The sequence below is a fragment of the Martes martes genome, assembly GCF_963455335.1.
Source record: "Martes martes genome assembly, chromosome: 2".
Lineage (NCBI taxonomy): Eukaryota > Metazoa > Chordata > Mammalia > Carnivora > Mustelidae > Martes > Martes martes.
In genome coordinates, this window is record NC_137889.1 from 48,019,089 (window position 1) to 48,032,138 (window position 13,050).

At 37.1% G+C, this 13,050-nt stretch overlaps 1 protein-coding gene across 1 annotated transcript in view; it reads left to right on the forward strand.

Moving 5' to 3' along the window:
- ADAM28 (ADAM metallopeptidase domain 28) overlaps positions 1 to 13,050 on the forward strand; it is a gene marked incomplete at its 3' end in the record, with an annotated part of 111,816 nt that overhangs the window by 20,505 nt on the left and 78,261 nt on the right. The window contains exons 4-8 of the mRNA XM_080796296.1: positions 1,187 to 1,265; positions 2,912 to 2,988; positions 4,618 to 4,807; positions 7,345 to 7,416; positions 8,358 to 8,429. Of these exons, the coding sequence (XP_080652422.1) occupies positions 1,187 to 1,265; positions 2,912 to 2,988; positions 4,618 to 4,807; positions 7,345 to 7,416; positions 8,358 to 8,429 (490 nt within the window). The remainder of the gene's footprint in view (positions 1 to 1,186; positions 1,266 to 2,911; positions 2,989 to 4,617; positions 4,808 to 7,344; positions 7,417 to 8,357; positions 8,430 to 13,050) is intronic.

Sequence of the window (13,050 nt, forward strand, 5' to 3'; positions counted from 1 at the left end):
AAAACAATTTGCAACTATTTCCATCAGGAAAAACAAAAAAAGACATGTATAATTAAATAAATTCAAGGACTAAAGAACAAGTCAGTGTTAAAACCAAACTGGACTCTCCTGATGCCCACACCAGTGCTCCTTCCATCTAGCTACACACTAACCCTCCCATTTTCTCATGCATTATATTGTCCTCTTGTTCTTTCATTCTCCGCATTCAGGTCAGTTACATTCAACATTTCTTTCAAGTTTCACTGCCTCAATTCTGACTCAGATCTTGATGATCCTATATCTCGACAACTTCAAAAGTAGTTTTCTCCCCTAATTCTGTGCTTTCAAGCTCTTTCAATCCCTAAACCATTCTATATAGTACAGCAAGATTTTTTTTCCCCTCAAATAAACTATTGCCATTTGCAAAAATCACAACTGCCTGGACTTTGGAAATGGTGTGGTAGAATAGAAATAGTACAGGTGTGAACTTTAGGCAGACTTAGATATGATCGTTTGCCCCTCGAACTGTATAATCTTATCTGAAAAATGAAGCAAGTCATATTTACCTTACCAGACTGCAGAAATGATTAAACAAACGATCCGTGTAAGGTGTCTAACTTAGTGGCTGGCACAGAGATAGCATTTAACGTATACTAGTTACTTCCTTTTCTCCTTGCCCTGCCTCTTTAAAAGGTATATCCAGACTCCTATGTGCTGTCAGGTAATTGAAAGAATTCTGAGAAGCTCAGTGAAAACGCCAGAAAGGCCCTACCTACCAAATGCAAGTCAATGACCACGAAACTTGCCGCTGCTACAGGTGCTAGCAGTCCCTGGGAACTGGAAAGGACTGGGTGAAAATGTAGTTATTGCAAACTGATGAGGAACGCTGTTCTTTTCAGTCATGTTTTTAAATCAAGTCTACCCTTCTCAGTTCCATTTCTTCCTCAAGTCTCCCCTCAGAGAAGTATGAAAGTCTGATGAGAAAACAGACACTGTTCCACACTACTCAGGAATGCCAAAGACCCAGCTCCCTCAGTCTTTGCATCGTAAGCATCCTCTTCATGCTTGGACTCTGCTTGAGGGCTTAGGAGAAGGAGCTCAGGAGTTAAAAGCTTTCCTAGACTACCAGTGGAAGCTTTCACTTTGACCAATGCACTTTTTAATTAGCATGAGTAACCATGAAATTTTTTCTTTTTTTTTCCTCCAGGGAGCTTCTTGCACCAGGTTACATGGAAACACATTATAATTCCACTGGAGAGGAGGTCACCACAAGCCCACAAATAATGGTAAAAGAGTATCCTAGAATCACTGTCATTTGGGGTGTGACCGGTACACCCAAGGGCAGTGTCATTGCCAGACAAATAGTGAAAATTAAACAGCATTTACAACGTTGGTGCTTTTTCCAGAAGTAGTAATTTCTTAATATACCCCCTAATATTTGTACATTTTGACAAGAACAAAGTCATTCCTTGACAACCGTGGTAACCCCTTGGTTATGTGGGCTTCCCTTCAGGGGCTCCCTATAAGAGAGTGGGCAGGAGCTTCTCATTTTCATTAGAAGAGTGAAGAATTGAATACATCTAGAGTTCTTAGCACCGATCTCTTCTCCAGATTATATAGTGTCTCCAACTCAATACTATTTCCTCAATAACAGAATTATAGAATTCTGTTTTCCTTAAATATTTTTTATTCTTGACTCTTACTTAGAAAGGTGGCTGTGTGAAGTCATGTGAGGAGTATTTTATCATTGCCATCTTTCTGAGCTCCAGTTTTCTACTGGCAGGCCTTCAGACATTCTCTTCATAGTGACAGCACAGATATTGATGTCAATACCTCATCTGTCTCAAAGCAGAAAGGTGTGCTTGATTAAAGGACATCCACATGGAAAAGTGCTGGTATTGGACATTTTTCTCCAGATGGAGAAGGGGATGTCACACTAACTTAGTCTGCTGAAACTCTTTGAATAAATTAAGACATAAAAACATAATCCTGATAACTCACTCATTTGAAAGAGCTTGTAGGTGTTAGAAAAAAAAATCATGATCCACAGATGAGTGAAATCATATGATAATTGTCTTTCTCTACTCGACTAATTTCACTTAGCATCATCTCCTCCAGCTCCATTCATATTGGTGCAAATGGTGGGTATTCATCCTTTCTGATGGCTGAGTAATAAATACTCCATTGTATATATGAACCACATCTTGTTTATCCACTCATATCATATAATTTTACTCATGTGTCCGACATAAGGAATAGTGGGGAGGACCGCAGGGGAAGGTAGGGAACACTGAATGGGAAGGAATCAGAGAGGGAGAAAAACCACGAGAGACTCTGGACTCCGGGAACCAAACTGAGGGTTACCGAAAGGGGGGGTTGGAGAGATGGAGTAACTGGGTGGTGGGTATTAAGGAGGGCACATGTGATGAGCACTGGGTATTATAAGCAACTAATGAATCATTGAACACTACATCAAAAACTAATGATGCACTATATGGCGGCTAACTATACAGTGGCTAAAGAAAAGAAAGGGATGATGTCCATGAAGATAATAAAAAGAAAGAAGGAAAGAAGAAAACGATGAGTAATCAGCCAAGGGAAAGAATGAATGTCTGATATTTTGGAGGCTCATATTTTAAACTTTTATCTATAAATTTGTTTCTTCCAGACTGCATTCACCCATTATCCTTTTTCTGCAATACCAGTATTTATTTAGTAAATGTTCTTTAAGCATTGGATTAATTAACCAAATATTAAAGATTTTAACCATAAAAAGCTTCTTAACCATTTTTTTACATCTCTAAGTTGACTATTGTTCAGCGTAAAATTATTTGAAAACATAGATCTTGTTTCAAGCTTTCAAATTCAAATTTAGCAGTGTCTCTAAAAACATGTACTTTCCCTTACAAATCTCCCTTTTTCTTTTCTTTAGGATGACTGTTATTACCAAGGACACATCATTAATGAAAAAGTTTCAGATGCTAGCATCAGCACATGTAGGGGACTGAGGTAAAGCTTCATATATGGTTTGTGTATACCTGTGGTAATGGGGTGAGTGTGTGTGTTTTTAATAAACCTGAGGAATCTCAAATAGAATGAATTATCCTGTAGTTAAATATAAATCCAAAGGGTTCAAAGATTTTGAAATTTGAAGGAAACAGAGCTTCTCTTGATAGTGGTTTCTAAATTCACACATCTGAATTGCTTGTAGAGGTATGTTTGTTTGTTTGTCTGCTTATTTTCAAAATACAGGTTTTTGAGTCCAACTCTTAAAGGAATGGGTGCTCTTCTCCACATTTCCTCTTTAAGCTCTCTCTTCGGCTTGTCCTATCCGTGCCCAGCTTTTCTTCTGTATATTAATAACTCCCCAGGCATCTGTCTACAGTGAGATATTTTTTCTGATGCCCAGACTTGACTATCTAATTTTGTCTTCCATATATCCATATCTCTTCCATATCTGGATAGATGAGTGAAATCTCAATCTTAGTAAACCCCACATCAATAATGTTTTTCTCCCAAATTTCGTGTCTTTCCAGTGTTCGTTATTTCAGTGAATGATATAATCAACTAACCACATGTCCAATTCAGAAACCTAGAGTCCTTGATGATATCTTGCCTCTCAGCTACCCATTTTTGATCCATTTTCAAGCCCTCCTGATTAGATGTGCTAAATATTCACTGAGATTATTCACTCTATTCTTTCTCTACTGCCACATCCTAGTCCAAACAACTGTGATCCTTTATGCAGACCATAAAGGATCTCACATGCATCCTTGTCTTCTAGTTCTGTGTACACTTAACCAGTCTCTGATTATATACTTTTATGCTTTTTTGTCCTAGCAGTTATCTGTAATTATGAATATTTCATATATGTCATATAATTATATTGTTTTGGGGTCAAATGTGACTATGTGATCCACATCCATCTTCCTCATTTTACTATAAGCTCCATAAAAGGAGAAACCATGACTTTTTTCTCTGATTGTCTGCCCTTAATCTAAGGACTAATGAATAATGGGTGCCCCCTAACTGTTGGTTAAATGTATCTCAACTTGGAGTTTCAGCAGAGATAACTAAGGAGAAGCTGGTAATACTTGTTGATCGTGTGCTTTACATATTATGTCCTTCAATCTTTATAATAATTCTATTAGGTAGGTATTATTCTTATGTTATAGAGGTCTCGAGAAACTAAGGCAATGTGAGTTTATGTATTTTTCCCATGGTATCACATCTAAGAAGTTATAGACCCAGAATCTTAAGTCTTATTTATAAGACCCCAAGGTCTTCATTTTCAGTGCACCTTTAGAGCGGACAAGGTATTAGATTGGAAGAACACTGGGTGAGAATCAGGAAATTTCCATTCTAGCATCAGCACTGATATAAGTTAGCTATGTAACATTGTAGTAGTCACTTCTCCCCAAGAAATCTGATTTCTCATAGAAAAACTAAGTTTAGATCATCTCTAAGTGTATCTTTAGCTGCAAAGTTACACTATATTCTACTGCCATGAACTTGAAATTACTTGGTATTGGAAATTTTTTGAAGTCTATAAGTCTAGAGCACCCGAAAGCAGGAATTTTTTTTTTATTTTTTTAGCAGGAATATTTTTTAAGAAGCCAGAATTCTCATGTGTTTCAGGGGATACTTCAGTCAGGGAGATCGAAAATACTTCATTGAACCTTTAAGCCCTACAAATCAGGATGGACAGGAACATGCACTCTTCAGTTATGATCCAGATGAAAAGACTAACAGCACTTGTGGGACGGATGACATACTACTGGCACGCGGATCTCGGAAGAGTATGATTCTACCTGCCACCAGTCTGGTAGTATGCATATTTTCATATTTTATTTGCAGTGCTTTCATGTATCCTGTCCTGGCTGTCCTGGGTTCCAGTCTCAGTAGTTACAATTGACAGAAACTTTATAGTCTTGGTTGAATTACTATTACTATACTAGGCTATAGAGACACTAAAACCTTGTGGTACATTGATGACTTATTTAATAAGTATTTGTGGATTAATTACTATTAACAACAATGTGCCAGGGTTAAAAAGACATATAAATATAATGCTTGCCCTCTGGGAACAGGCAACTTTGACAATACTACAACATACAACAAAGGTATGAAGTATTATTACTTTCGCATAAAATATCCTGCTGTCTTTATGAATGAACTCATTTAATAGTTTTCTTTCCTGAAGTACTTCACAGGTGCTTGGGATGTAACTGAGCAATAATAAAGGCAGGATATGTGCAGAGGAACTGAGGATATTCTTATGAGTTCAGCTTCCAGTCACAGAAGAAAAATGGATATGGCTTGTTTGAAACCATAGGGAGTCATTGCCATAATTGCTTTCATTTTCTTCACGGGATGCTTTATATCCAGTCATCTCTTCTAAATGTTTTCAGCATCCACAAACACTGGGCAGAATTTGTCTTAACAAAAGAAAATCTCTTTTGGGTTCAGTTTGCTGTAGGTTTCAATTCTACCAGTGATATGATACCAGGACCCCATTAAGAACTCACTCCTAGAGATGAAGGATAAAATAATTAAGGATAATTTCTAGATTTGGGCCTGAGCAAATGATGAATGGTAGTGCTGTTAACTGAGCTGGGGAGAATGAGGGAGAAACTGGTTTCGTATGAGGTTTGGGAATCAGTAGTTTTATTTTGACCACGTTAGGTTTATGGTATTAGACATTTGAGTGGATGCATGAAATAGGTAGTTAATTGTAACAGTCTGGCCTTTAGAGGAGAGGCCGAGGCTGGAAAGATGCATTTGATAGTAATTAGTACAGAGTTTCTATTTAAAGAAGGCATAACACAAGATGGGATTACTGAGGAAGAATGTGTAGATAAAGAATGGGACCCAGGGTTGAGATTTTATGAGAGCCTCTAATATATAGAGGTTAAACAGAGAAGGGATGACAGTGAATTACAAATCCCTGTAAGTTTAGGACCCCACTTCCCTCTGTAATCTCTTTTCCTTCAACTCCCTTCTTACCGACAACTTCCCCCATTATGTCTGACAAACACAGACTATTTTTCTGTGCTTTAAACATGCCAATATCAATTCACCTCACAGTCTTTTTGTTCATTTCTTTTCTCTGCTGGAGTTATCTTCCAATTTATCTTCCCTTGGCTGATTTCTCATTTTCGTTAATATGTCTGCTGTTAACCAACCCTTTATAGCTTTCCCTGACCACCTATTCTGATACAACTAACTCAGCACTCAGTATCACGTGACTCCATTTACTCCTCTTCACAGCACTAATCACCACCTGATTCACTTATGCCTGTTTGTCTAGTGGGAGCTCCTTAAGCCCATATCTGTTTCATTGCCTTATTCTTAGCACCCCTGGTGTCCAGTAAGTGCTAATGAATATGCTGCTCCGATGGAGGCTGAGAGGGAAGTGTTTAGCTAGTGGACTACACCTAAAAGTCCACTTTCAGTAATGTATTCTTGCTAATGGAAGCTGATTTATCTGTTAAAAGACAACCACTTCTGAGTGCCTGGGTGGCTCAGTCTGGTAAGCATCAGACTTGGTTTCTCAGGGTTGTGGGATTGAGCCCTGAGTCGGGCTCCATGCTCAGCACGGAGTCAGCCTGAGATTCTTTCTCTTCCTTTCCCTCTACCCCTCCCACCACTCATGCTCCCTTTCTCTGTCTTGCAAATACGTAAATAAAAAAAAAAAAAAAAAAAAAAAAGACAAGCACTTCCAGAAATGCAACATAATAAACTTTGATAGTTTATTATTTAGTATGAATAACGTATCTGCTACTTTTCAATGGAACAATCCACTATGAAATGTATCTTTTCTTCTTGTTGTTGTTGTTGTCTTGCTTTGTTTTGTGGAGAAAAAGGAACAGAAAATAGGGAAGCTTGGAATGTAGGAAAGAGATCTAGCTCTGCCTGAGGAGAAAGGAGCGGACTGGGTGCCATGATGGCTCTGGGCATTGCACCATTGCTAAAGAAGGGGGTGCTCACAACAAGAAAACACTAAGAGGTTGCTAAAGTCAGAGTTTTTCTATTTCAGGGCAGCATAGTGGAGAAAACCCATTGTTCAAAAAATCCAAAAGCTTTTGGTTTAGTTCCAGCACACTTATTAGTTAGGTGTGCAATCATTTAAATTCTGCCAAAATGAAAGTCAGACTAGAATATTGCTCATGTCCCTTCTAGCTCTGATATACTGAGCCTGGTTTATAGCTAATTCTGCTTGTTTAGAGTTAAAATGGTAATGTTGTTTTCCTTTATTACCAGATATCAACCAATCTTTTCTAAAATTACACTTTTCAAATAAAAGAATGACTCTCGAGGAGAATGATGCTGTTTTAGTAATTTTCTTTTTTATATTTATTACAGAAATCAAAAGACCAGAAGGGTCTGGAACATAAGAAATACATAGAATATTATTTGGTCCTGGATAATAGTGAGGTAATTATAACAGATAAATGTGTCTTTCAAAATCCCTTCTACATGTATTTATTATGGGAAATATTAAATATATGGATCAGTTTTGAAAAATCGTGAATATGAGCTATTCTTTTTTATGATTTGTTCTGATCCTAGGAAATTTGACATATAATTAGACTGATGGGATTTTTCCTTCTAAGAAGTGTATACCTGATATGATATGCATAAAGTGAATTTTTTGCATTTTATCCTCTATTATTGTCTCCAAACTTAGTTTCCAGTAAAATTCCTTTCTCATTTTTTCTTTTATTAAGCAGTTAAATCACTGGTAAGTTAGAATTTATCCTCATCAGGAAATGGTAAATGTATAAGACTGATGAACGGAATCTTCTGAAAAAGTATTTTTTGGGGATAATATTCATTGTTTATATTATTTTACAAGAATGCATTTTCAAATATTGGAAACCTAACATTCACGTGTATGATCTCAAAAGGGAAAGCTTTGCTTTATGATAATATGAGTAAGTTAATTTGTTCAGGCCCTAAAACTTGGCCTCTCATTATACTACATGCACTTATCATTTGTCATTCATATATATATATATATATATATATATATATATATGAATAAGCTATTGCTTGCACCAATTCTGCACAGCTTATGAAACCATGGTATTTAAATGGAAATACATTTGGAATAATTCCTTAGAGCTTTACACTGAGCTACTACTTCAGGGGTAAAACATCATCTCTACTCTGAACGTACTTTAATTTAGCCAAAGGAAGCATTTTGCTTCTATCTTTTAACTGTTAACTTTTATAACTGATTGTTAATTATAACCACTGAGAAGTAAAATAAACTGAAGTTGCCTTTTTTTTTTTACCTTCCAATTATATTCATTTCTGACAGTGCCCATATTTTGTCACAGTTGGTTTTTTGTTTGTGTGTTTTTTTTTTCCAGTTTAAAAAGTACAATCAAGATCCAGAGGAAATAAGAAAAAGGGTGTTTGAAATGGCCAATTATGTCAACATGGTATGGTATACTTCAAGTGGAATTTAACAATTTGTGAGGTGGAGTCATTGGGTGTATCTATGAATGCTTGTGAAGCAGGGAAAGAAAGTCAATACTCCCAAGATTAATACTGCTGATTGGCTCTTGAAATTTTGCTATTTAATTAAATATTAATATTACGTGATAGAGATGTTTCTCCCTTACCTGCCACACTATTCTCAGGTTGATGAAGATATAAGAAAGAGGTGGTTTCGTTTGAATTGCTTTTTTGTTTTTCTAAAGCCTGGGGAGACATCCCAGACCAGCAATTCCCAACAGAAAGCCAATCTATGGGAGAACATGGGAAAACGAACAAAATCAACCAAACTCTGCCACAGTAGTATCTTTCAGTACATCATCTCACTGAATCTTCAAAACAACTCTGAGATATTTCTAAACCTAATTTATAACTAAAGAATTAGATTCTGGGAAGCAAAGTAACTTGTCTAAAATCACAAAGTTAGGAAATGGTTAGAGATAAGATTTGAACTTGGATTTGTTGGACTTCAAAGTCCATTTCAATTGGAAAGATGTTGATTTTGGTCTGTAAACATGATTTTGTCATCTAATTAACAAAATCTTTTAAAAATGATTTCTGTATCTCTTCTGTTTAAACCTTAATTGTTAGTACCTTGTTAGTTGGACGTACAGTTAGTCTTCCTAGTTACATGGGTGAGTCACTTTGTGGTAGCCTGCAAGTTCTCTAAGGATAGAGAGAAAATGAAGGTAGATTCAATGACCATCATCTGTATCTTATCTTCTCACTACAAAGATCATTCTGACTCTTCTTAAAGAACCCTAAGAACTGGCAATATTTTTTTTAAAGATTTTATTTATTATTTGACAGAGAGAGAGGGAGAGCACAAGCAGGGGGAGCAGCAGGCAGAGGGAGAAGCAGGCTCCCTGCTGAGCAAGGAGCCCCACGTGGGGCTTGATCCTAGGACCCTGGGATCATGACCTGAGCCAAAGGCAGATGCTTAACCAACTGAGCCACCCAGGTGCCCCAGAACTGGCAATATTTATTGAATACCTTTGTTTCAGGAACTTTTCTAGGTGACAGAAATAAAGTGAGAGACAAAACTGACAAATGTCCCTTCAAGGAGTTTTATCTTGTTCAAGATGAACATAAACACACCAAACAAAGAGTATGTAGGATGGAGATTTTAAGTGTTAAAAAAAAATAAAGTGGTATTAAAAAAAAAGAGAGAGAGGTTCATCTTGGGTGGTATGTTAAATAGGAAAGCTCAAGTCCAAGGGGTCCAAGGTGACATCTGAGTAGGGAAAGGAATGTAGATAAGAGTCTGAATCTAGGAGAGGGTGTATAAGGCAGAGTGAGGTTTTAAGGACAGAACCTCGGTTGTCATATTTGAGGAACAGTGGGATGGCCATTGTGGCTGGCATGTAGTAAGGGTAGAAGGATGGGAGTTGATGATATCAGACAGGTAGTAGTAGCCAGAACCTATAGTTCTGGTAGGACTGTGTAAGGACTTTATTATTCTTCACAGGCAAGGACGACATTAGAGAGCCTGAGCTGAGGTATAACATGTTTGGATGTGTATTCTTAAAAGATTATCTTGGCTATTGTGTTGGAAATAAACTGAAGGAAAGCCACTGGCAGAAATAAGACCAGATAGGGGAATTATTCCCTAATTCAGGGCAGGAGATGATGGTGGCTTGAGAAAAAGCAGTGGTAGTGGATCTATTGAGAATAGCTGATCTCTGGATTGAGTCATCAGGGTAGATGAGGTAGATGAGAGATGAAAAGTATAAGGAGAGGAGAAGAGTCAAGTGACATCAAGGATTTGGACCTGAGCAACATTAAGAATGGGTAACATGGTGGGGATAGTGACTCAGAGGGAAGATGAGGATTTCCATTTTGAACACATTTGCTTTGAGATTTCTTTTTGTATAAATATTTCATTATGTTGTATACTTAAAACTAATGTAATGTTATATGTCAATTATATCTCAATGAAAATATTATTGTTTCTTAGTGGGGGTGGCAATGGCAGTGGATTGCTCATTTTTATTAAAAGTGTTCTATGACTAAGTAATTTTTTAAAATGTGTACATGTTTCATGTTACATTTTTATATTTAAGAAATGAAAATATTAGAGACTTTACATTTCAAAAATCAGAGAAACTAGATACTAGGAAATTTCCCTAAGATGAGGGGTAGACATATCCATATTGACAATGCCTTCTACATGTCCAGCACCTATAGTAACATGTGTCGGGTTATAACATTGTAAAATTTTGGATCATTAAAGATAGAAGAGAAGATTCATGGATGCAAAAAAAAAAAAAAGATTTCCAGGTGAAAATGCTAGATATATAAGATTGTTTGGAGTTCAGGGGCAAGGTCTGGGTAGAGATATAAATCGGTAAGTGTTTAACACATACAGATGGCATTCGACATGGATGAGCAAAATGTAGCTTGTGGGCCAGATCTGGCTTGCTGCCTTTTTAAAAGCAGTTTTAATGAAACATAGCCACACCCATTTGTTTATACATTGTCTATGGCTGTTTTCCAGTCACAGTGCCAGTGGTGGTAAGTAGTTAGGACAGAGACCACATGGACTCAAAGTCTGAAGCATTTTCCGTGGACCTCTATGGAAGAAGCTTTCCAATCCTGGTATAAGATAACTAAAGGAGTAGGTCTAAATAAGTAGGAAAGAGACTGAGAATAGGTCCTTGAAGTGCTTCTTTGAGGAAATATCAGAGGTAGGAGAAACTGACAGAGAACAATAAGGAGTAGACAGTGAGCTTCGAGGAAAACCAGGGGACAGTGTTGCTCTGGAAGCTACTTGAAACAAAAAACTATCAAAGGAAGAAATGATCAATGATGTTAGGTGTTTCTGAGGACTGAGGATTGGCCATGGAATTGAACAAGGTAGAAGTTATTGGTCACCTGGATGATGCAAGTTTCTGTAAGATTGTAAGAGTACAAGCATGATTAGAGTGAGTCCAGTGAGAATAAGAAGCAGAATTAGAGACAACCCATACAGAAAATTCCCTTCAGAACTCTTGCTGTAAGTGGGATCAGAGGAATGGGGAATAAGTGAGGGATGGGGGTCATAAAAATTGTCCCCCCACCATGACGGGTCATCTTATCTGGTCATTCCCATGCTGATGGGAACGATTCTGTGGAAGGTTAAGCCTAGAACTGTAAGGAAGATGGAAGAATTGCTGGAATAATCTCCTTGACCTGGGAATAGATTGGAGATCTAATGCATGAGTGGAAAAGGTGGCCTTGGGCTCACAGCGTTCATTCATGTAATAAAGAAGGGGAGGAATAAGTTGTTGGAGGAGGCCAGTAGGCAGACAGTGGTGGGAGCTTGTAGATGTTCTCTTCTGGTTGCTTCTATACTCTGAGTGAATTTGGAAGCAGGGGTATCTACTTAAAATAAGGTTTTACTAGAAAGTGTCACAATTACTAAAAGAGAAGAGTGAGCATGAAAAAAGTGTGCAGAAGCCTCTGGGAGTAAGTGAACTTTGGAAATGCAGCAGGTTTGCCGAGACTGGTAACAACCACTTGAGGTTAGAAGTCATGGCTTCCAAATGAAAGTGGTCAGCATAGCGTGCTTTCTCCTGTGTTCCAGGGCATGATGAGGAGATACCGAGAGAGGAATTGTTTTAACCAGGGTTGGAGTTTTGTCAGGTGGGTCAAATAAAGCAAGAACAGAAGAGGGAAGTTGAGGGAATCATCAAGGGGAGGGTTATAATCTAGTTAGATTCTGACTTTTCTTTCGATGATAATTGCATTCCTCAATGCTTTTATTGTTTTCCAAACTACTTAAAGCCATGTCTTTGGGTTTCTCAGCAGGAAGTTGTCCCATGAGAAAACCTGTCACTGTGCAGCTTTTTTTCTAGCTTTATTGCGATATAAATGGCTTATAAATTGTGTGAATTTAAGGGGTCCAGTGTATTGATTTGATATATTTACTTGCAAAATAATTTCCACCATAGGTTAACTAACACCTCTATCACATCACATAGTTGTCGTTGCTTTTTTGTGATGAGAACGTTTGAAAATTATTCTCACCAATGTTAAAATATTTAAGACGATATTATTAACTATCACTACCAAGCTGTATATTAGATCCCCAGAACTCATTCATATAATGACTGGAAATTCATCTGACCAACACTGTGCAGTTTTGTAAACTATAGTAGCAATTTAAACTTTTGTTTTTAGAGTAAACATATTGTCTTATAAGATTAATTCATTATTTCTGAAGATTATCCCATGTGCATTATAGATTATTTGGTTCAGTCTCGGTTTAAGAATTAGAGGACCACTTACTTATTTGTGACTCATAGGTGAAGGACTTTTTCATATAACATCTTTTTTTTTTTTTTTATCAGTGTCCAAACCAGCACTGGGTCAACTTTGCTAATTTTGAAATGTTATCACTCTGAGAACATTGAAAAGCATTTGAGTAGATACACTTAAGTTGAAGTCATAGTAATAAACTACTAACAGAAAATTATAATGTTTCTTGAGATTGCAAGCAAGAGAACTTTGTTTCTATAGGAACTTTTCTCCAAAAAAAAAAAGAGAGTTTTCAGACCTGAAATATCTAAGGGTGTCTGCCTTAAT